Source organism: Magnolia sinica, chromosome 4, assembly GCF_029962835.1.
Source record: "Magnolia sinica isolate HGM2019 chromosome 4, MsV1, whole genome shotgun sequence".
Taxonomy (NCBI): Eukaryota; Viridiplantae; Streptophyta; class Magnoliopsida; order Magnoliales; family Magnoliaceae; genus Magnolia; species Magnolia sinica.
Window position 1 is genome coordinate 87014330 of NC_080576.1, and position 26393 is coordinate 87040722.

General features: G+C 38.5%; 2 protein-coding genes across 2 annotated transcripts; one reads left to right on the plus strand and one right to left on the minus strand.

Moving 5' to 3' along the window:
• Positions 1 to 738: 738 nt before the first annotated feature.
• On the plus strand, positions 739 to 24934 carry LOC131243320 (uncharacterized). The gene is made up of 5 exons (XM_058242573.1): positions 739 to 922; positions 5806 to 5992; positions 6443 to 6649; positions 23926 to 24120; positions 24531 to 24934. The coding sequence occupies exons 1-5, from the start codon at positions 840 to 842 to the stop codon at positions 24663 to 24665; spliced, it is 807 nt and encodes a 268-aa protein (XP_058098556.1). The 5' UTR covers positions 739 to 839; the 3' UTR covers positions 24666 to 24934.
• On the minus strand, positions 18018 to 18690 carry LOC131243321 (uncharacterized). Its single transcript, XM_058242574.1, is given in 2 exon segments — positions 18018 to 18103; positions 18393 to 18690. Coding segments are annotated over 2 exon segments (213 nt in total). The 5' UTR covers positions 18520 to 18690.
• Positions 24935 to 26393: the final 1459 nt, after the last annotated feature.

The window sequence follows — 26393 nt, forward strand, 5'->3', positions numbered from 1 at the left end:
CCTTATCCACTCTCAACCCGGAGCGGCCGTGACCATGGGGCCCACTTCGATGTATTCTTTGTATATTCCCTCCGTCCATTCGTTTTATCACTTAATTAGGTTATTCTCCAAAAAATAAGGTACATCCAAATTTAAAGTGGACCACACCACAAAAACAGTGGTTATTGAATACTTGTGGGCTACAGAAATTTTGTATCAGTTTGTTATTTATGCTTTTTCTTCATACATATCTGTCCTAACATTTCAAAAGGTTGGATTGAAAATAAACATTACACATGACCATGATAAGTTTTTAATGGTGTATGCTTAATCACTACTGTTTCGTGTGGCCTGGTCCACCTGAGTTTCAGATCTACTTCATTTTTGGGCGAATGCCCTGAAATACGCTGTTAAAACAGATGGACGGAGTGGATTTGGGCCCACCTTGATGAATACATTGTATATACCCGCCGTCCATCCATTTTTTCCATCATTTGAGAACGTTTTCCCAAAAATTAAGTTGATCAAAATCTACGGTGGACCACACCACTGGAAAGTGGGGAATGGCCATTAAAAACATTTTGTAGACCACAAAATTTTTGGATCAATCTGATATTTGTATTTTCCCTTCATCCAAGTATGATTGAACATATCAATGGGTTGGATCGGAAACAAACGCTACGATGACACGTGACTTTTCAAAATCCCTCCGATCGATGATGACTTTTCTCTATTTCTACTCCCTCGCTCCGCTGCAACAGCAACCCCTCACCTACCTAAAAAAAAAAGGGGGAAAAAGAAAAAGAGAAAGAAGAAATTGATTTTTGTAAAGTAAAAAGGAAAGAAAAGAAGGAAAAAGCATGTGTATAGCAGTATGGATCTGGCAATCCCATCCCCTCTATCCTCTTATACTTCTCCTCAACAGAGATGAATATCACACCAGGTGAGTTCTCACTCCTTCCATAATTCCCCCGCGTCCACTTGCCTCAATTCCCTCCTGTTTCGGGTCGACTCTGTTTCACCCCACATGGAAAGGGAAACACTATATATATATAACTTGAACTTGGATGGTCGCATGCTGGGCGCCTTCTAATACATGTGTATAGATAAGAGTGTTCCTCATGTGCATCGAAACCATAGTGTCATTGTGAAGGAGTTTTACCTCCTAGGGGTTGTTTGGATTTGGGAAAAGTTGTGTCATTGATGAGAAGTCGGGGAAAAAAGTACATAGAAGTATTTGTGTGGTTTGTCAACCCCTTTATGCATGGGAACCTAGGTACTTTTTGACGAGTAGTCAAAGATATGGTCGTTGTGTTTCATATGTGTTTCAAATATATAGTGTATGCCATTCATGTAAATGTGCATACATGTATCATCCATTAAGTACATGAACATCCATGTATACATCCATAATGAAATATACATATATCCACCAAAGGATGCATCATTTCATAATGACACATACATGTATTCACCAAAGGATGCATGGATGTATTTATTACATTCGTGTACATGTGACCCTTCATCAAAGGTCACCTAAAACCTATATATAACCTACATTAGGCCCATTTGGAGAGCATTAAAAATTTTTCTCTACTCATTCTCTCCTTTTTGAATTCCTCTTGTTTCTTGAGTAAGGTTAAAAATGTGATAGTCTATCTTTTTAGTAGTGCAAACCAATCAATCCCTTTATCTCATAGCCCAGGCCAGACACTCGGTCGAACCCCCCCTCGTGGGCCCCACTTCACATGGGTCTCGTCCAATGTTGTTGAATCGTATATGCGATCATGTGCGATTACACATGCCTATGTGCATATGCGATCGCATAATTGCATATGTGACTGCATATTTGTTTTATTTTTTTTATTTTTTGAAAAATAAAAAATAAAAATATATATAAGAAATTAAGGGTAACTTTCCTAAGTTAATAGATAACTAATTTTGCATATTTAAAATATATTTGAGAGAAATAAAATCAAATAAACAATGAATTAAACATCAAGTGCTTGAATCTTGATCTTCCAACTTCCGAGAGAGAGAGAGAGAGAGAGAGAGAGAGAGAGAGAGAGAGAGAGAGTTTTGGAGTGAGAATATTGCAAATGGGGGAGGTTTAGAAGCCTTTTTATAGACAAAAAATTGTTTTTTTTTTTTTTAAATACAAAAAAAGTGTCAATTGTTGGCCAATATGCGATTGCATATGTTGTATGTGATTGCATATGCGACCGCATACGCGATCACATATGTGCCATATCGTATATGCTATGATCGCATATGTGATCTGCATATGGATATGCGCATATGCGGTCGCACATGACAACAATAGTCTTGCCTCACACGAGCCACCCGCCCCACATGGGCCACCCACCCCAGTGTGAAAATGCCCTTGCATTACACCCATTTGGCCAGGAAACTTTTGTCATACAAAGAAGTAACATTGGCTCCACTAGAGACAATAATGAAGGTTCTGGCGGAGCAACAGTCTAAGGAGAACGATCCAGATGAGCAGAAACATCTAGTACCTGAAGCAACAACAGCTAGTGAAAAGCTCAATGAAGAAAACAGGGTTAAGAGTACTATTGAAGAAGCTCATGTAGTGCTGTTCTCTATTAAGGAGCTAAAGAGCCCTGTTGGCATTGAGGAAAAAGAAGAAGAAGCAAACGATGTTGTGGCAACAGAATCCTCTCAGGAAGTAAAGACTCTTGCTGTTGAAAAAACAAAAGTTTCTGCATCAGAAACTGCAAGTCCCACTTCCCCAATAGAAACAAATGCTGAAACTTTAGAAATAGGCGGGATCATGAAGAAACAATGTGGACCCACTTCCTTCGATTTGGGAACCCATTCAGTTTTAATAGAAGATTTGCACATCAGCTCGATGTTCAATGTCGAAGACTTGTCTATTTACCATGGCCAACATGAAGACGAAGGATTCGAGGAGCGAGCTATAAGGTTGCCTCATGTGCCTACTGTAGGCGAAGAGATTGAAGATGTGTACAATAATTAGTTGATGTCTACTTAGGATGGAGTGTATCACAAGTTCCTTGTCAAATGGAAGCGTAGTCAGTCTCCAATTGCTCATGGATTATGGCTTTCAACTTTCAACGTCTTAATCCAGACTTGTATGAGAGGTACCAAGCTGCCAACTTGCCGGGTTCGAGTTTTTCCAACCCGGGAAGAGATGATGGGGGGCTTGAAGGTCTACAAAATGAGAGCCAAGGCTAGGGTGGGGCCCACGAATCTTCTCTAGGCCCCATAGGTCAACGGACCACTTTTGTAAGCCAATAGAGGTGGTGCGGTTGGGCCTCCTGTAGCCCAACAAGCGCACTTGCGCTTTTTGGTTAGGAGGAGTCTTTGCAGGGGGTATCTTTGTAATAAGTTTTGTGCAAGGGTGTTTTTGTTATATGTTTCTTTAAGTCAATTGGGTAGCCTTATATAGTTTTTTTTTTTGGGAAAAAGAAAGACATCGTAACCTGATTTTCTTTTGAAGTAAGAACTTTTTGCTAGAGTTGGACACCGAGCCAAGCTGTGCCAAGCTCGACTCGATCAATAGCTTGCCTCAGCTCGAATTCGGATACTGGCCAACTTGGCTTGGTTTGGTCAGCAACTTGAGAGAGAGAGAGAGAGAGAGAGAGGTTGATCGTCGATGCCGGATTGGTGTGGTCACCCGACCGGACGGGGGCGCTCGATTAGTGGATTTAGGGCGCTCAGGTCGGCTGGGGCGAAAAAAGGGGGCTTGAGCTTGACTAGCTAGGGCAAAAACTAAAAGGGGGCTTTAAAAAAAAATATAATTATTATTAATAAAAAGAAGGTATATATCATGTATATATAATAGAGTCATGCTCATCTGTGCACCTTCTTATGCGAGCATCTGTGTGCACCTTTGCACACATGTCATGGGCACAAAATTTGACAAGTCCATGTGATGCGGCACCCCATGGAACTCCCGGGGCCTAACTTTCAGCCTGATCCAAAACTCTAGTGGGCTGTAACAAAGAGAGGCAAATCAAGGGAGGTAACCGTTACCTTTTTCCATGGCCCACCAGAGTTTTGGATCGGGCTGAAAGTTAGGCCCTGGGGGTTTCATGGGGTGTTGCATCACATGGATGGTTTAGATTATGTGCTCACATCATGTATCAAAAAGTGCTCAGGAGTTCTTATGAGAAACGGTGCCTAGCTGAGCATTTCACTATATATTATATTATACTATATTATATTAATATATAAATATAAAAATAATTAACTAAGATATATAAATCGAGCTGAGTCGAGCCAAACCAAATTGAGCTCGAGCAGGTCCTTACTCTTGCCCGGGTGGTAGACTCTCGGGAGTTTCAACTCTCGGTTAAGGTTTTGAGTACCCATAGGTGGTGAAATTCCACCAGCATGAGTGTGTGGGGGTGTGTGAGCGTGTGTTAAAAAAAATAAAAAATAAAAATTGAGCTCAAGCCAGCTCGATCTCGTCTCGAAATTTTTTCAAGCTCAATTAAACAACTCGGCTTGGCCCGAACCCAACTTTCAAGCCAAGCCGAGTGAGTTAACCGAGCTAGCTCGGTTTGTGTCCAGCTCTACTTTTCACTGGTAGAGGTGCGGACTCCTCTTCCTTGTCTTGGTGCCGATTCCAAGACACTCATTGGTGCCTATTCCAGTGAAATCTATCCCTTCCCCACTCTAATCTCCATTCTTTCTCTTTATTTTCTTTATTCTCGTTGCCGTCTGCTATTACATGCTTTCTTTAATAGTCATGTGTTGGATCACTTGTCTAAAAAAGTCTAGGTTCCCGTGCACAAGGGGGTTGACAAACCATAGACGTGTACCTTTGTCCCGATTGTTTGTCAATGACACAATTCTTCCGATACAATTCTTCCCAAATTCAAACAAGCAAAGTTAGTGAGCTGTGTAATAGGTGACCATTTCGCGAGGTTCTGGGGGCACTTGAGTCAACCGCTAGAGCCTGGCTGCATCTTGACCCCAATCCAATTTTTGGGCCAATTCCTCCTCTGCACTACCCAAAATGAGATTCTTGCCGAACCGAGTTTGCTGCTCCAACCACTACAAAACAAATACCTATTCCATTTAGTACTTCAAGCACTTCTATAGCGTCTAATGTAAATCCCACAGCAGATCAATTCCAACTAGCCTTTCAAACTATTACTTTTCGTAATCGACTCTATTGCTTCTTCAATAAATGCTTATGCATTTTGAAAGGGTGGCACGATTTACACTCACCATTCTTTTTTTTGCATACACCCACATTCCTGTTTTGGGATTCAAGTACTATTTCAATTCCTTAACTAGAAATGGGTGGATGCAATTAGGTGACGATGTAAAAAATATCAATGAGAACTAATCAACTACAAGTCCCTTCATGGTCATGCGGTACTGGCTTTCCCGCCAATGTGCCACTTGTGTAGGATAGCCATAGCCATACCATTCAAACGGTTGGACCCACGGTGATGATCACCCGGCCTGATGATCAGGATGATCCACTCATTAGGTGGGTCACACCTATATGTTGATTCACACCATCAATTATCCATTAATTCCAACGATGAGCAGTCCAGCCTGATTTTTGTGCCAGATGATCCTCATGTTGGGGCCTTCTTGCATGGTTAGTTTGCAAGAAATATGGAATTGCCCGACAAGTTATCATGCAGAATTTCAGCACCTGTAGGCGATCAGTTCTCAATATCATTTAAATATTAGTTAGAAGCATCACCTTAGTCAACTCGATTCCAATGGACATCGAGTCAGGTCATGTTGTCAAATAATATTTTCTTCTTCTTTTTTACTTTTCCGTAATTGGGCTGATTTGAAATTGCATTCATGCAGGCCTACTAAGCCACTCTCATGGTGGGAAGATTCTTCTAACATATTGGGTGGCAGGGACTGCCTTGCAGGGGGCACTTGGTTGGCTTGTACTAGAAATGGGCGCTTGGCTTTTCTAACTAATGTGAGGGAACCTGACCGAATTTCTAATGCAAAGAGTAGAGGAGCACTGCCACTACATTTCTTGGAGGTTATATGATTCAAAAACTGATATGGATTTTATCTATTAAAATGTTTATATGATTTGAAAAATGACATGGATTTTATCTATTAAATGTTCTCGCTCAATTCATTTTTTTTTTTTTAATTTATAACTTTAGTTGATTAGATCACTTGCAATGAATTATTTTTTAGTTTGATACAGTCATTATCTATGATTTTGACCTTTTCCCTTGTAAAGAAACATAACCCAATGTCAATTTGTCATTACACATTACTTTTGTTTTCTATGCAATGCAATTATCCTCCCTTTTTTCGTCCTTACTCCTTAGACGATTGATTGGAAAGTATAAAGAGAGGAATAATCTACCTATGGTTTTTATAGATATGGAGAAAACATGTGATGGAGTTGCTATGAAGATTTTATCTTCACCTGATTTTGGTTTTGGTTTTGGTGTTTGGTGTTTGACTATGACTGTAGAGCAGAAAGAGCCCACTAGAGTTTGCAAATGAGGTGGCGAAGGAAGGAGATCAGTATAATGGGTTTAATCTCATATTAGCTGATCTTTGTTCAAAGACCATGATTTATGTCTCCAATAGGCCTAAAGGAGAGCTCTCTCCCATTCAAGAGGTGTCTCCAGGCATTCACATTCTCTCAAATGCAAAACTAGACACTCCCTGGCCTAAGGTTAGCTTGTGACTTAGGATGGTGTACATTCGCATTCTCCTTAATGCCATCAAACATTATGGTAATGTTGGCTTTTTTTACTGCAGCCTTTATCTATATATGATTGCACATAATTTTTATCAATTCGGTTCATGTTCTGTTACTTTCTGTGAATCTAGCATGCGAATTCAATAGAACTATGATCATTAATTTTTTATCCATCTGCTTTGTCAGAGCATCTCTCTTTCTTTTAACATTCTTGACAATGATGTGGATATCATTGCATTTTGAGTCGAATATTCATTACTTTTAATTAGCGGTCACAATATCGGTATCGATACATGTATCGTTGGGACCCGGAAACATATCGGTATTGTAAGGGAAATATCACATGCATCATATCACTGTTTGAGGGAAACATTGAGAAGATTATGGAATTTTGAAATGGAACTTTAGGAGATGTTAAAAGAGAGATGATTACACACTTAGAAATCAAAACATCACAAAAACAAGTATGCGTAAGATGTTTCCTCTGTACAGGGTCCTAAACTATGCTATCTGCTAGAAGTGATGTGGTTATTTCCAAAAGGAGTTCATACTATTCATAAACCATACAATACAAATACCAAAACAAAACCAATACATTTAAAAGTCAAATAAGGAAGGAAAAATAAATAATAATAAAATACATATGTGCCTACTGCCCACTACATCTCTACCTCGGACACACAGAGTTACAAGGCTGCTCAAAGTCATTGTCTATGTCTCCATTAGGACGGCCATAGCACCACTGCTCCAAGAATCGCCAATACTATATCCAGGACATGACTCATGATAGAATGGTACCAACTCAAGTACTCTTTCAAATGTCATTGGTAGTCATCCTCTTCGAACTGGATGAGTACACCCATCCGTGGCTACTGCATATTTGTCAATGTCTGTGCCTGATATGGAACTAGTGCTGGATACAGACTAGGTATCTATGTCACCCATGGATAAATCTGGCCATAGTCATATACTGGATATCCCTAGCCTTGTTTCCTGAGGAAAAGTATACTTAGTTGGTTTGGTCATGTGCAACGGAGACCAAGAACTGCACCTGTTAGGAGTGAGTTGGTACAAGTTGAAGACTCTAAAACGGAAAGGGGAAGGTCCAAAAGGACGTGGATGGAGGTAGTAAGAAAAGACTTGATGACCTATGGTTTAACAGATCATATTTGACAAGAATCAGACCATTTTAGTATTGTCTGCCACTGGTTTGGAGCTACTCTTTACCCAAGTACCTTAGTTGAAGACTTCTCAATGGAAAGTAAATGCTGGTTTATGGAAATTTCAATGCTCGAAGTCAGTGCCCCTTTGGGAAGAAGGAAAATAAATACGTGGAAAACATTTCTCTTTCTTTGATTCCATATTTCCATGAAAATTTGTCGTAATGAAAACACATTTTCTGCTATTAGGGACCAGTCACCTTTTCATGGAAATGGATCTATTTACATATTTGATTTTTGGGAGACTATTTCCCGTGGAAATTAGTTTACAGGGGAAAAACTGAGTTTTACAGTCCATAAAGGAAGTGACATACTGGAATGCTTGGATCTTCATAACTGAACTATTTGACAGGCAATCACCATCCATGGTAGCACCAATCAGTCCAACGTTTGGATGAACTAGACATGAGCCCTATGAGTACCAAGACAACAATAGTTAATGTCCAAATCATTCCCTTTTGTGGGTGCAGAAATGTACCATCTCTTTCTATCGAATCAAAATTTCAATTGGATTCGATAGAAACTAGTCTATGAATAAATCCAGATTATTTTATTATGTGTACCATACTAAATGACTGGAACTATTATTATTCCTAATCATATTTGTGGAAAAGAAAAAGAGGGAGGGAAGAATTAACCATGGGGCAAGTGGAATCCGATAAATAAATCAGTTAATAAAAGAATAGAAAAGGATTTTATTGTGTTGTTTAAGTTATAGAGGAATTCCTGAATCCAAGAATTAAGAACGACAAGTTCTTCATTACCCAGAATAGAGTAACCACTTAGAATAGCAAAACAGATTATATTTGTCGAGAAATGCAAAATGATATGGATATGATCTTCATTGTGCATAACAGTGTCAAAATTTTGAAAGATTGATATTTCATTATGAAAAACCAGGGTGCGGCTATCTTCCAATATGTAAAACCCAAGGGGTACGCCAATCTTCATACCTTGATGGATGATCATGAGGAAATGAATAAAATAAAATAAAACATTTTCAACCAAAACAGAAACAGGAAGAAAGTTCATGGAAAATGGTTTCAATCAAAATGCACACACACATGGGGAAAGGAGGAAGGGCCTCTTAACCTGCAGTCCTAGCCACTTGAGTTGACTTGATGTCTAGATGGGTCGTGTCAACTCGAAGACTCAACTGAATCTTTACTTGACTCAACTCAGTATTTAATAATTAAATAAATATATTTATTGGGCCAAATTGCCAATAAATATTAAAATACTTATCTAAGTTAAAAGGGTAAAAAATAGCCATAGGGATCAAAAACTTTGGTTGCTCCTTTTTGTTTGGGACAATGACTTTTGCAGGGAAGGTCACAAGTTCGAACCATCATCATCTACGTGGTGAGGCAAATCCTATTCTCCTAGACTAGCTTCTTTACCCTTGTGTCCTAAGGGTTTGATCATGCTCTTGTATTTAACTTTTAACTTTTCACCAAACGGTGACTTGGCTCGAGTCAATGCAACTCGTGTTGAGTTGGATAAGTTAGGGGGCCAACTTGAAGAGTCTTATCGAACAATGTTGTCGAATAGCATATGTGATCGCACAATGGCATATGCGGTCGCATACTCTTTTTTTTTTTTTTGCATTTTTTGAAAAATTAAAAAAAATAATCAGAAAAATCAGAATAAATTATTATATGTCATTGGCCCTTGAAATACATTTAATTTAAGTAAAATAAAACCAATTACATTTACAATTTTACATAATGAATTAAATATTAAGTCATCATTCATACATTCTATAATATAGTTAACTCAACATTTAACAAATATGAAATATCAATATTCGACATTCGACACTACATATACATCAACAATCAACATCAACACACTTAGTAAACAAAATGAAGAAGTTATTTATTTATTAATTTTCTAATCAATAATCATATACATTGATCTATTTGCCATTGTGGCATATCACCACCAGGTCCACCACCACCACCATCATCATTCGAGTCATTTCCTTCTTCCACATACACTTCTTCTTCCGTTTCTTCATCATTTGTACGTATTAATACTTCATCAACATCCAATGGTGGATGATCTTCAGCTTGATTATCATTATCACCATCTCCTTTTTCAATCTCCTCAATCTCTTCAACGGGTTGTTTCGACCAGAAACGAAATGCATTTGATTTGAGAGAATTTCTTATTTAACATCGATAAAGATAGAACAAAGGGAATATTCATCAATCTTATTTATTCTGAGTTCGTTAACATTCTCTTGATCCTTTGATTCCAAGATAGAATCTCTTAATAAAGAGAAATATATAAATCAGATGCAATCAAAATGTAAATTTTGACAACATTCCGGCGCATTTTCATCAAATCTCCAGGGGAGACGAGTTGTGCAGGTTTCCCCTGCTGGGATTCCTTTGAAATATCCGAAATAACTTGATCATCTGTCAGAAATTTCAACATAACGGCTGCCCTCAAAGATAACCCACGCAACTCATACAGGAGTTGCACGGACCCACGCAACTCGCTATGAGTTGCGCGGCCTTCCTTCTTCCCTTATCTCTGCCCTTAATGCCTGTCAGAGGGACTGGCCTCCTGAACATCCAATCCCTCAAATGAAGGGGTGAGGGGGTATTTATAGGCATTCGCATGTGTGAGCCCTCGATTCCTATGCCATGGGCCCCACCTCGCATCACTAGCTCCCTTTCTTCTAATGGAACCTACGCGCCCCAGTGCAACTTGAGCGAGTTGCGCGGACCCGTGCAACTAAGGACCCGCGCGACTAAGGATTCGCACAACTTAGGACCCGCGCAAATCTCTCTCTCCTTTTACGCCTTTCCCTCCTTAATCACTTTTGATGCCCCAACAAATGCCCCCTTGATCCGAAATTTGATTTTTCTGAATCAATTTGAAGGATCAAACTTTGTCATGGAAAATCTAATTTGCGCGGCTCCGCGCAACTCTCTCGCCCGCGCAACTTTCTCACCCGCACAACTCTTCGACGGTGCAATACAGGTCCATTCAACTGTTCCTCACTTTAAAATTCAATCTTCCAACCAAACCCACCTTGCTCGCAGACTATATGCGCTATTGTCGCGTGCAACTCAACCGCATAAATCATTCGCCCTTGGTGCGATAAAGCTTTGTCTCGAAACTCTGCCAAAATTTCTTTAACTCTTCTCTTCCTTATCACCATGAATCCTTCAAAGCCTTCAAAATGGAATCCTTCGATTTCTTCCGCACGTGAACAATTCCCTCGTCATATTTGGACATGCGTGAAGATTAATGAAAAACTATTGGAATTCCACCACCCCTACTCTGATAAAATTATCTCTTATCCCATGAATCTTCAACGACATTGGTCGATCCCTCATAGCGAACTTTCTACCTACCAAAGCCGCCTTGTCTTCATAGACAATTGGATCATGAGAGAACCCCGAATCCTAGAAGGTTCTGGCCGTAATAGCCTCCGTAGTACCCCATTCTCGGCTCCTGAGGCAGGTTCCAATCCTGGGATCCTACAAGGAGGATTTCCATAATAGTATAATCATTTTCGATGCGAGCATACCCAAGATCACAGCAAGTACATTTGGAAATAACAAAGGATACACATCACAAAATCCACTAAGAATTTGAACTTTTACAAGCTTACATCAAGTCCGAAAGGACATACATAAGATAATGGGAAAAGAGAGAAAAGGGTCAGCAACACTGGAGTCCTCCAGCTCAACTCTACTCCACGCCCTGCTACTATGTCGCTTGCCTAGAGTCTCCTGCACGCATCAATTGTGCATAAGCTTATAGAAGCTTAGAGGGTGGTGTAAGTTTGTGTCAATGGTGCACAGAAGAATAGCGGGATGTACAAGGAAAGAACATGCTCAATGAGAATATCACTAGCCTTACCAAGGCTTATCATGAATACCATGCAATGAATACTGGACGTCATACCAAGGCGATGCATGAAGGGGCTTACACAGCCAATGCTAATGCGATTAAGTAATGTCAGTCCTCATATCCAAACCACATATCAAGTACATTTCCAATCATAAGGAAATCACCGAGGTCTAATACACTGCTGAATGACTGCCGCTCTACAGACCCCGCACAATCAAACGAGCGTAAGAGACCTCACTACCCACCTGTGGACAGCCAATCACCAACAAGGCCTGAAGGTAGCGGACCCATTTACGAGCTAGTCAGACTCAGCGTAGCAACGCCTCCTCACACCAGGTAGGTAAGGCCACACCCCTATCCAACTGACTACACGACAGTAGGAGTCACGGCCTACAAGTGTAAAGCCCTCGTGCGTTCATATTTCCACCCGGTCATGGCATTGGAGCAGATCCTTGGTACTATGGAAGTTTTGAGAATTTCACCCATGGGCATCCTATGCACTCGGTATGCTCAAGTAATATTTCCGGTGTCCACACATACGGCCATCCACGAATGTCCCTGTGGAGGCAAGGCCCTGATAAAGCAAGGGCGGTATCATCATGAAATGCGATGCCAATGCATGAGTTCGCATGAGTCACACATACAGATCATGCACAAGCTTCAGGCACTCAAAGTGCACAAGGGGAGAAACTCCATCTCTCAATGACCACCATACAATGCAATCAATTCATACAGATGATGCATATGGGTCACAATGATGTAAGTGTGCTACCTGTAAAATGTATTCCTCCTTCCCAAGGAGGGACAAGGACAAGATCTATGGACAAGTACTCTAAGGAGAAATGAAGTTCTCTTAGTGGGGGCCCAACAATTTGGGATGACCCACAAGCTAGGGGAGTCCTAAAACCTCAAGGAGGAAACGAGCCTAACAAGGTCCAAGGTGGGCCTTCAACCACCTATCAGGTCCTTATGGGCCTACCTTAGGGCCGCCAAGGAGGACGTCTAACCTCAACTGGGTCCCAAAAAGGTAGCCTGCTACGTTTGTAAAGAAAAGTCCAAGGCCCAAATCAATCCATGGCCTAGTGGGCCATACACTAAGCCCAATACATAGGCAACCTGGTGGGCCTTTAAGCAAGGTTAGGGCCCAACCATAAGGGTCATGGGTTCACTCATTGTGGTGGGCCTAATGGGCAGCCCATTATCCCAACATATGGAAAATCCTTATATTTAACACAAGTAAGTTGGGCCTCACATCTCGGCCCAAGTATGTATTTATTATAGTGGGCAAGCAAGGGCCCAACTACTTGAGTATTTGGCCCATAAGACCCAAGGGTCCAATGGGCCTATCAAAAGTTCCAGCCCAACCAAGGCTATGAGGCCCATTAATCTAGAAGACTAGCTCAAGAAGAATCCAATTGGAATGGGCCCTTAATCATGCACTAATTAATGCCCAAAAATAAAATTAAAATGGCAAGATAACTGATTCAAATCCTCCTCAAATCTAGTGGGCCATACTTCCCCAAAACAGACATTTATGGGGCGGCAACATTGGGCCCATTGCTGAATTTCCGGCCCACCCGCTTTCTGGGTTTGTTGGAGTCCAGCAAATAAATTAATTTATAGTATTTATTTTCTGATGATCCATATACATCACTATGGGCCCCATTAGATGAGAGGGGAATACACAATACACACTAGGAGTGGGCCATGTTGCTGGAATACAGGCCCAGCAACAGCCCAAGGTAGGGGCGTCCCATGGTGGGTAGTCCTACGGGCCTGGGTATTTGGCCCAAAACTGACCCAAATTTGCAGGCCGCACCACGGTCAGCTCGAATGTCCGTTGGGTTTGAAATTTTGCAAGGTGACACTTCCATGGGTGGGCCACACCCCTATAAAATTTCAGAATTTTTGGATATTCCTAAGTATTTTAATTAATTTAAATAAAACAGTCTGTCCAGAAAGTCGGACTGACCTGGATGTCCCAACGTGGTGGGCCAGTCCGGCCCTTGCCACGGTGTGCACAGGGGTCCATTGGCCCTGAAATTTGGTAGGTGGATCCTAACATGAGTGGACCATACCTCCACAAAATTTCAGTATTTTTGGACATCTAGAAATATTTTAATTTATTTAAGGAAATCAATCTGTCCTGAAAATTGGACTGCTCTGGACACCATATTATGGTGGGCCGGTCCAGCCACCACCATGGTGTGTACAGGCGTCCATTGGCCCCAAAATTTTGTAGGTGGGTCCTACCATGAGTGTTCCACCTCTCTGTAAATTTTCATAATTTTTAGACACCCAAAAGTATTTTAATAAATTTCGGAATTCCAACCTGTCCAGGGTGGATTGTTGCTGGAATTGCATCTGTCCCTATGTTTGGGACCACATGGAGTGGGCCTGGACCCACCCAAACCCTTGGAAAATTGGGGGAAAAGGTGGCCCTACATCTGGACAATAAGTGGGGTCCACTGGAGTGGCCCACTTCTTCCAAAAAGTCAGGTGAATATAGTGTTTTTCTCCATACTGTATTGCTGAACTGTCCAGAAATTTCTGGACAGTTAGCCATCTTTGGCCCAACCCATGGGCCTCAAACATGGGAGGTAGGGTGTGGGCCCCATACCACATCAAAGTGGGGTCCACACACTACAAAACCCCTAAAGAAATTTGGGATAAAAAGGCCTACAGTTAGGTATAAACAGTAACTCAAAACACATGCTCCAACTGGGCCTGAAATCTGGACAGCAACATAGGCTGTCCATATTTCAGCCCATGCAAATAAATCAAGGGGTCCATAGCCCTGTTTCCTCATGTGGGGTCTACCTTGATAGGTTCACAAAATTCCAGACTCATCAGAGCTCTCAAGCCTCCATAAAAATCCATTTTAGAGGCCATCCAAACCATGCATGCATGATTGGGCCTGGACGTCCAATCAAGGTGGGCTTGGACGTCCCATCTTGCTGGGGGCCTGGGATGTTGCTGACCTACTTTGGTGGGCCACACATCATCAGAGAATGTACAGAAGAAGATAAGGGAAAGGAGGGAGAGAAGGAGCAAGATCGGCCATAGGTGGGGGTCCTGTCACTAATGGGCCACCCACACACAAATCCACACCATCACTATATCATACACTTATATGCAAGCCAAAATACATCAAAATAAGTTCCTGGATGGTAGGGATCCCTTCCCTACATGCATGCAAAGGCCTAGGTGGCCCATGTGATGCAAGAATTAAGAGGAAATCATCGGAGTGGGTCCATGGAAAATGGCCCACCATGGAATGGATTGTGAAGGATCTAGGCCCTTGGCCATCATCCTAGGAGCCATGTAGGGCCTCCACCATGGATTGGTGGGCCCTACATGCTTCCATGCATATAGAAGAAAGGGAAGAAGAAGAAGAGATGAAGAATGTTGATGAAGCACCCACCTCAAAGCTTATCCTCCTCCTTCCACACTTGGGTTCTATAGCTCCAATGGTGAAGTTTTAATGGTTGGGATGGGTTTTTGAGGGTTAGATTGGGAGAGATCTAGCTTGGAAGGGGCTGGAATGGAGGGAAGATGGGCTGGAGAAATGGAGGGAAGTTGCTAGGGAAGAAGAGGAGAGAGAGAAATGAGAGGGAAAGAGAGAGAGAGAGACTTTTAAGCCTTGTAATGATGAGCTCTCTCTCTCCTAGGCAATGATGGTGGCCTATGGTGATATTAACAAGGCTTAGGGTAATAGCCTTTGTAGAAATCTCAGGCTAGTGTGAAATGATGGCATGGGAAAACGTGCAACCCATGGTGGGGTCCACCAATCATGCAATCAATGGCCCATATCGATCAATACTCATAACTTGAGATGTACATATCGAATTAATGCACAGGACGGGTCTATGTGATCGGAATCGCAGCGACGAGGCGGACGCAATGGCATAGGTCTCGGGTCAATCCGAGTCGGGTCTACGTGATCAAACTTAAGGATGACCGCAAACACTATCCGAGGGTCGCGGGTCGCCGGAATTTGACCGGCAGGACTGCGGGACCAAAATAAACGAGATGCATACACACACACATGCACACATGCGAACTCGGGTCGGGTCTCACATGGTGAAACCATCACAGTCGGCTCTACTCTTAAGATGCTTTGGATATCCTTGTTGTCGATTCTATCGTTGTTGTCGTTTCGCAAGTTCATCTCAACATCCTCACCTCTGCAGTGCTCATCCTGTACTAACGTTACCTACTAATTGTCAAGTGTGCTAACCCATATAGCATTTCCAATAAAATTGTTTTCTTATAAACATTTCCGTTAAGTGGGTGCTGGGATACACGAAATCCATGCAAAAATGGAAATCCTTTCCATTGATAATACAATGGCTATTTGAATACGTGGATCTATGTAGTAATGATCACCCTTGTTCACAGTCAGAATTCCCTGGCATAAGAAATAAGATGGTTGTTGCTAGAGGTGTACACGAGTCGAACCGAGTCGAGCTTGGCACAACTCGACTCGGCTCGGCCACTAGCTAACCCTAGCTCGAACTCGGCTCAGCTCGGTCCTCGAGCCTGATTGGCCAGCTCAGCTCGGTTCGGTAAGCAGCTCAGGCCAGTTCGAGCCAAGTTTAAGCCAAGATCGAGCCTGTGCAACATTTTCACAAACACATGGAGTGCACTTTCAATTTCTTACTGTATGTAAAACAATAGCAGCTGTTTACAGGTATTTCATCAAACACCTTGTAGGCAACATCAAAATCAAGAAAAAAGGGTATTTGTTTCATATACATACCTTCCTTGCCACCAGCCGACACTTCGTTGAGTCATTCCATCAAACACTTGGTGAGCAATATCAATAGCAAAGTGACTGAGTCACCAAACTGGTTTGATCCAAGTTTGAGTCGAGTCGAGTCGAGCTCAGGCAAGCTCGAACTCGGTTCAAAATTTTTTCGAGCTCAAAAAATCAGCTAGACTCGGCTCGAACTCAGTTTCGAACTCGAGTCAAATCGAGTGAGCTAACCGAGCTAACTCGGTTCGTGTACAACCCTAGTTGTTGCCTAATGAATTTTGAGGATTCCACTTGCTATCCAAACGGGCACCCCATGTTTGGAATCCTATTTTTGGGTAGTTATTACGTTATCCACGGAATCTAAACTCACCCTAAAGTTTCATTAATATATGGTGATCTCTCTCTCCCTTGTTATGTAGAGCTTAACATAAGTGCAATGCACTTGAAAGATAACAAACATAGGCAGCCATCTTAACAATGTGTGCTCACTATCTTTCTCAGTTTCCTTGAAGGGACCCATCTTAACAATATACTCTCTCTCTCTCTCTCTCTCTCTCTCTCTCTCTCTCTCTCTCTCAGTGTCCTTGTTATGTAGAGTGTATTTATTTATTTTATAACTTTGTGTGTGTGTATCCTTGTTATGTAGAGTTTAACATAAGTGCAATGCACTTGAAATCTAACAAGCTTAGGCACCCATCTTAACAATATATGTTGTGTGTGTGTGTGTGTCCTTGTTATGTAAAGTTTGATATAAGTGCAATGCACTTGAAAAAAAAAAAGAAAAAGCATAGGCACCCATCTTAACAATATATGTTCATACAAGTATTTCCTAAATGCTTGGTGTTTTTTTGTGGGAGCAATAATCACCTACAACCCATATTAGCAAGGCTGTCTCAAGGCAAGGCCTTAGGCGAGGATCCAAATGAGGCCTTAAAAAAAAATAATAAAATTATTAATTAAAAATAATAATGATATATAATAAAAAATACTATGAGAAAGGGTAAACTAGATGGTTTTTAGTCGTTGGAAAAGGCTTTTCCCAACTACAAAGAACCGTTGGATGAGCGCATGGATTAAAAAGACAGTATCAGAGCCCATATCGGTCGGCTCTGAAACTGATATCATTGCAGTTGATATCGGTATCGGCCATATCGGTGAGAAAATTTTGTATAGGAATTCAAAATATCGGGCTTGATTTTATTTTATTTTTATTTTTTGGGTTTTTTAGTTGGATACAAGCCCCCTATAATGGAACAAAATGATGACAATGAACATATTCATAATGGAAGTCAAATATCATAATGTATCGAGATTTAATTTAAAACATAACCAAGGTCAATTAGTGAGTGAGGGAACTCGGGATTGGAAGAATCTTAGTACTTACAATTTATTTAAAGTACACTCTTCTTGCCTTTTGCAACGCGAATTTATTAATTTTGTATAGTCAAGTTTATTAACCAAATCTTTTTCAATAGATAGCATGGCTAATCTACTTAATCTTTCTTGTGACATAGTTGATCATAGGTAGGATTTTATTAATTTAAGTTTCGAAAAACTTCTTTCTACAGAAGCAACTGTTACAAGTATTGTCAATAATATCTTATAAGTAATGTATGCATTTGGAAAATAAAAATAAAAATCTAGTTACTTTATATAATTAAGTGTTTCAATTATAATATCTATTGGTAAAACTTCTCTAATTAAAACCTTTAATTCTAAAAAATGAAAAATAAAAATCTAAATCATTGATATTAGAAAATACTTTCTGTTTTAAAGAAATCAACGTTGAGACAATATTTTTTCAAATCAATATCATTTAATGATTTTAATTTTTTTAAATCAAATAAAAAACAAAAAATATCTTCATATGCTTTAAACTGTTCAAACCTACTATGAATTGAAGAGATGGCTTGATCTGCTATACATGTAGAATACTCAATTTTAAAATATTCTTCTAATGATTGTATTATTGACTTGTCAGCAACACTCATCAAAATGTTTCTTTCTACGTATTTTATGTTTTTTACGAAATACCGATTCTATTTCCATTTTAATTTCAATCTCTTTAAAAGAAATTTACATATCTTTAGTTTGTAAGTTCTTACTAATTGTATTAACAACAAATAATATGTCATACCATATAGTCACGCCTAACAAAAACTCAAAAAATTTCCATATCATTTGGTGCTAAACTTTTAGCTTCACTTCTTGTTTAACATCTTCATTAGTTTCTATTAATTGGAATAAAGCACCTCTTATTTCTGGGGCTTGGTATATTATTGCTTCAACACTTTCAATACGACTTTCTCAACGTGTTTGTGACAATGATTTAAGAGTTAAATAGGAAAGTTTTTCTTGTAAAATTTTCCACTGCTTTGTAGAGGAAGAAAATAATGAAAATACATATTGTATTGTTCCAAAAAAAGATATAGCTTTACTACAAGAGTTTGCCATATCACTAAGTATTGGGTTAAGGCTATGACAACCACATGGTGTATGGAAGGCTCTAGGATTTATATATAATAGCCTTTTTTGTACACCTTGTTGTTTTCCTTTCATATTAGATAAATTGTCGTATCCATGTCTTCTTACATCATTAATAACAAGTCCATTTTTTATTTTTTATTTTATAAAATAATATTTATAAGTTCGTTAAAAAGTCTTTGTCCAGAGGTATCATCTACTACTAAAAATTCTATAAAATAGTCTTCTATTTTTATTGGACTTGTTGAAACATCTACACATCATAATATAAAAGTCATTTGTTCTTTATGACTTGCATCAGGAGTATAATCAAGTATAACTGAAAAGCATTTTGCTTCTTTAATTTTCATAATTATTGTATTTTTTACTTCACACGTTAGCATATAATTCATTTTGTACATTATGTCTAAGATAATGATTATTTACTTCACCATGTTTAATACGTTGAACATGTTCTTCCACTATTGGGTCAAATTCTGCAATCATTTCAATTGAACTTAAAAAATTTCCATTATTATTTTTGTAAATCCTTTCATTCCTTTCACGAAATGCTAGATTATTTTTAGAAAGAGTTTTCACAACAATAATAATTTTCATTTATACTTTTTTTTTTTCCAATGTTCTCTCTTTGTTGATTTGATATTGAACATTTGCATCAATTTTCATATATATATTTTTTTTAATCTTGTTTCTTAATCAACCCAAATATTCTTGGTAGTAATATATGCATTTGTTGTTTTGTGAGTTTTAAGATTAGAACTAAGATTCTTTCAATCTTGAGTTCCTTCATTCACTAATTGATTTTGGTTATGTTTTGAATCAAACAACTTGCAACAAAAACAAAATACCATTTCAAAATCTTTTAAATATACTAACCATTTCCTATCATGTTTTTTTTTTTTCTGTTTGACAATTTTCGAATGTAATATGTCGTAGAAAAATGTCCAGAGTTTTTATCAACAGGAAAATTTATATTTATGTCTCTAATTGGACATTTGTCTACTAATAAATCTCTTAATTTTGTATCAATATTATCTCATCGTCTTGGATCATAAATATTTATAGGCACATGATCCAATATTTTATTAATGTTTTCATTATCTTTGGACAAATCTTCTAAGAAATTGTCGTTTTCGTTTCTTGTTTCCTTTTTTTTTTTTCTAGATTTTCTTGAAGTTTATCGTTATGAATATGTTTATTGATATCATTTTATTTCATTATTTCATTTTGTTTTGACTCTAATAAATTTACTACATCTTCATGTGTACTTGTTTTATTTTTGTTGTTCCTAACTACTAATTTATCAAGAGCTCATTTTTTAGAATGAATTAATAAACACAAGTCATATAAAAAATTAACATAAGTAATATAATTCAAAATGCCAACTTCAAAATCCCAAAACTCTATAAAACCCCCTTCCAATAGACAGTCGGAAAATCCCAATAAAGGAAATAATGGTTTTGCATCAAGGATATAAAACATTGCAATATTTTTGCAATTTTATGAAAATAGAATAATATCAGAAATATTGCACTAACTTACTTCCTTGATGCAAAACCATTATTTCTTTTGTTGGGATTTTCCGACTATCTGTTGGAATGGGGTTTTTGTAGAGTTTTCGAATTTTGAAGTTGGCATTTTGAATCATATTACTTATGTTAATTTTTTATAGGAATTATGTTTTTTTAAAAAACAAACATTAAATGTACATTAAAACTTTTATCGATTATTATCATTTTATTTTTTTTACAGATCATTGGTGACTTGTTGTTGTGGATTATAATCTAAAGATCTTTGACAAGATGACAAGACAACCATTTATCGATTCTCTTAATCCATCAGTGTTGGGTTCTATTGTTCTTTAAACTTTAGAACTTAGTTTATTTTATGTCAAGTTAATCCTTCTCTATACATACTACATATTGCGTTTGTGATAGCTTTTCTAATTACAAATATATCGTCTAGTAGAAAATTTGAATATGTATATCAAAAACTTCAAATTTATTTATTTATTTTTTAAATTCAATCTAAAAAAGGAGCTCTTGATAAAAAAAAAAAATTGAAGACACGGGGTGTGCCCACCTCATTTTTAAAGTGAGACTAATCCCTGCGGATACACGCAATCAAAATATAACAGTTACACATGAAGATGTAGTAAATTTATAAGAGTGAGTTAGAACAAAATCATATCAATAAACATATTCATAACGATGAACTTCAAGAAAATCTAGAAGAAATAAGAAATTACAGCGACAATTTCTTAGAAGATTTGTCCAAAGATTATGAAAATATTAATAAAATATTGGATCATATGCCTATAAATATTTATGATACAGGATGACGGGATAATGTTGATTTAAAATTAAGAGATTTATTAGTAGAAAAAATGTCCAATTAGAGACAAATCTAAAATTTCATATTGATGAAAACTTTAGACATTTTTCTACGGTATATTACATTCGAAAATTGCCAAACGGAGAAAAGCATAATAAGAAATTGTTAGCATATTCAAAAGGTTTTGATATGATATTTTGTTTGTTGCAAATTGTTTGATTCAAAACATAACCAAAGTCAAATTAGTGAATGAAGGAACTCGAGATTGGAAGAATCTTAGTTCTAAGCTTAAAACTCATGAAACAACAAATGCATATATTACTAACATGAATGCTTGGGTTGATTTAGAGACATGATTAAGAAAAAGTAAAAGAGTATTGATGCAAGTGTTCAATATCAAATCAACAAAAGAGAGTATTGGAAAAAAATATTTTTTGAAACACATTATTTTCTGATATCGATGGTTTAGATTTGTTTTCAGAATTAAAGGTTTTAAGAGAAGTTTTATTAATATATATAAAATTTGTAATTAAAACACTTAATTATCATAATTAAATGTTTTAAGAGAAGTTTTACCAATATATGTATAAATTGCAATTGAAACACTTAATTATATAAAGAAACTATATTCTTTTTTGAATGCACGCATTTTTTACCGGAGATTATTAACAACGCCTATAACAGTTACTTCTGCAGAAAGTAGTTTTTCCAAACTTAAGATAAAATCCTACCTACGTTCGATTATGTTACAAGAAAGATTAAGTGGATTGGCCATATTATCTATTGAAAAATATTTGCTTAATAAACTTGATTATACAAACTTAATTAATAAATTCACATCTCAAAAGGATAGAAGAGTAGACTTTAAATAAATTGTAAGTATCAAGATTCTTCTAATCCCGAGTTCCTTCACTCACTAATTGACTTTGGTTATGTTTTAAATTAAATCTCGATACATTTCAGTAGATATCAATACATTTCATGACTATGATATTTGACATCTATTATGATTATGTACATTGTCTTCATTTTGTTCCATTATTTCATTTGATTTTATGGGGGCTTGTGTCCAACTAAAAACCTAAAAAAATAAAATCAAGCCAATGTTTTAAATTCCTATACAAAATTTTCTCGTTGATACAACCGATACCAATATATCGGCTGCAATGATATCGGTATCAGAGTCGACCGATATGGGTTTCGTTACTATTTTTTTTTTTTTTAAATCCATGTGCCCATCCAACGATTCTTAGTAGTTGGGAAAAACCTTCTCCAACAACTAATCGCCGTCTTGTTTACCCTTTTCTCGTAGTATTTTTTATTATATATAATTATTATTTTTAATTAATATTATTTAGAATAAAAAAGGTTTCATTTGGATCCTCGCCTAAGGCCTCAACTTGCCTTGAGACAGCCCCGAGCCGGAGAGAGGGGGAGAAGATTTATTGAGAGTGAGAAGTGGGAACTGGGAACTGTTCGGGTAGGGTTTTGTGGTATAAGCATTAGCTCTTTTTTAGGGCAAGTAGGATTTATGAAAAACAGTTTTTTAAAAAGTATGAGGCCTCACTCGATTGGGGGCCTTAGGCGACCGTCTAAGCTGCCTAGCGGTCGAGCCGGGGCCGCATATCAGGTGAACTTAACATGCAACCAACCCAGTGCTGCATACAAATATGTCCTGTTTGTAGGACTTCAGAGCCCTGCATGAGGTTCTCCCATGAATAGCACTTGGTGCAGAGATCAGGCTGGTCCACTCACCAGGCAGGCTATATGTGTGTGTTGAGTCAATGTTAAACCATCACACTGCTTTTGATGGGGTGGCCTGTATGATGAGTGGACCAGCTTGCTCTTTGTGCCAGGTGATACTCATAACAATGCCACCTCATGCATGGTTCCGGTCTCCTAAACATGCCATGTTGTAGTGGGTTTCACGAGAAGGTTACATGCAACAGGTTGTACGTAATTATTCTGCCGTATGTAGTACCTCTAATTTATTTTGAGGCACCTCGATAGGTACTGGTACCACCATAAGCTTATGGTGGTACTGGGAATATGTGGGGCCCACGTGATGTATAAAGGCCATTCAACCTGTCTATCATATGCATAACCTTTTATTAGCCTCGAATGCCGAAGGGCAGCTTGATCCAACACTCAAGTGGTACACAACATAGAGAAAAATGTGAAAGGTTTTGCCCACCCTTTTCCACGGGAGTCTACCCGAGTTTCAGAATAGCCTCATTTTTGTCTCAACTCTTCATCCAAACCAGATGAAGGGGCTGAATGGCATCAATTTCATGTATACAACACAGTGGGCCCTTCACACAAATCAAGAGTGGACGTTCCCTTCCAACATGTTCCCTGTGGTGTGACGCACCTGATTCACTGATCAGTCTTGACTTTAGGGTCGTGGGGGTAACATGTGCTGACGCATTGAATGGGCAAGTTGGATTTTATGCATGCATTCCGTGGGTCCCACATCTGCCCAGTTGCTCTTCATCCTCTGCATGTGATATGACTCTCCATTTTATATCTAGTAGCTAGCCAATGCCATACGAATGATTCACCGTTCCTTCTCTGTGTAGGCTCAACGCTTGCATGAAAATTTCAAGGTCCTACTTGATGCATATGACAAGGAAGAAATTCCCGAGAAAGAGATGATCGAACGGCTGATGGGAGACCACCTTAAAGCTGATAAGGAGAAGCTACCTAATACTGGTTGTGATCCCGAGTGGGAATTCAACCTAAGTTCTATATTTATTGATGTTGAAACTGAGCTGGTAAATGCTGGAAGTCTAATTATTTCCCATGTCACCCATGAAAACATATAGCCTGTGTTTGGATGCACAAGAACTGCAAACATTTTGTTTAGGGTGTGTTTGGTTGCACCAAATATCATGATATTTTGAACCAAATTAGAGTGATTGGTCATGAATTTCATGATATTTGTGCAACCAAAAACACCCTTTATCAAAGAGGAAATGCTGAACAAATAATGATGTTTCCTAGTACCATTAGGAAACATTTCTTTCAAGCCCAACTTGAAAGTAACATAGTTGTGATTTGGAGCTGCAGACGATGATTGTGGATGGAAGCTGCAGTTTGGCTATTTCCATTTTGTTGGGCTAGAGATTACAATTCAATTCTCTAATGCTTATGAGCACACCCATGATTAATGTGATATGTGCAGGGCCGCTACGGCACTAGAAGCATGGCTGCTTTGTCTGTAAAAGATAGTGGAGAAGTTAGCTTCTATGAAAAGTATCTGGAGAAGGAAATCTGGAAGGAGCACACCATAAACTATCCGATCGTAAAGATGGAATAAATGTCTCTGTTCAAGACTCGACGATCACCACAGCAGTTATTGCTGTCACGTTCCTTGATGTTGTTGGGATATTAGCACAGTTGCTGTTTTCGCTGTTTATTTTGTGATGACAAATCCTATGATCCTTGAGCAATTTGCAGTGTCCTTGAGCTTTCCGTTTGTACAGATGGGGCCCATGGATAAATGTTCTATATATTGCCCAGAATGAAGGATTGTAAAAATCTGATCAACTAGAGGTCACCGTTTGAAAGGTTAAGATTATTTCGTCATTCATTATAAAAAAATAATAATAATAATTAATTCTTCATCTTGTAAAATCGTCCACCAGTTATCTGGTTAGATTTTAACACTATCTTGATCACTTCAGGCAGTGTAGGTTGGAGCAGATAATGTCATATGAGCATTGCCAATACCACTCGCACCTCCAGCTTTGTTAACATTTGAAAACCAGGAACACTTGGGGACATTGAGTGCGCATCATCTGAGCCCTGCTGTAGTTATTGAAATGGACCAAAGATCAGCCCGGCCTACTCGTTAGATGGACCACATGTAAAAAGACAGGAACAACAACATCATAAGCATCATCGTAGACTTTTTCCCGCAATTGGGGATTGGCTTTTAAATGGTAGATTGACAAACGTTTTGTGATTGCTTGTGTTTTTATCAGGTTTTTATATAATGGGACGACTTGATACACTGATTTGAGAAACCTGATACACATTTTCAAGAGCAATCTCAACTAAGCAACCATTGCATATTGTAAACACTCACCATTGGACAGGAGGTGGAAAGGAGCACCATCGACGGTTCCTTCTCATTCTTCTTTGAACACTCTCATATTTCTTATAGAAATATCTGATCTCGATAGAACAAGATCCATTTGCATCATAGGTGATTGATCCTTGGTTACCAAAGAAGCAATGCCACGTTATCATTATCAAATCGACTGCAATCCTTCTTCTTTTTTTTTTGTTTGCGAGGAAACCACCAGCACACCATTTACTTCAAACAAGCCATGAGCTAGAAATCATTCTCAATGAAGTCATAAGAAGTCCAAACGGAGATTGAAGTGATCTCATTTTCTTTTCTTTACTTCTTTCTTTTCCATCAGCTCCGAATGGAGACAGCAGATCTTGAGTGACCAATCCAATAAAACAAATCAGAAGATGGCTAATTTCTTCATGATCATTGCAAGTTCAAAGTACCAATTATCAGAATCCCCTTACATGGATTTGTATGGACAATCACTTGGAAGTATATATAGTTTTTTTGCAATAGCACTTCCTATTTGATAGAAAAAAATGTTGGTAGCCGTTACACAAAAACCTTAGGATCTAGCCTCCCAAAAAACACCAGAATTATGAGATAATAAAGCAATGAAATAAATCAAAGCACAAACCACACGACACGAGATTTTTACGTGGAAAACTCTCAAAGAGGTAAAAACCACGGGACCTCGTCCAGAGCAACAATCCACTATGAAGTAGAACGTTACAACTGATCACAAGCACACACCGCTTGAATCAAACCTTCTTCACTCACGCGGGAGTGGATAAACAATAAGAGAATAATGAAAACGGAGAGATAAACAATAAGAGAATAATGAAAACGGAGAGATTTCATCGTTCATGAGGACGTAAAAGCGCTGAGACGTCGACTGCGAAGTAGATCACCTCTACGAGCAGAATCTTCCTCTCTCTCTTTTATCTTTCTCTCACCCTTTTGATA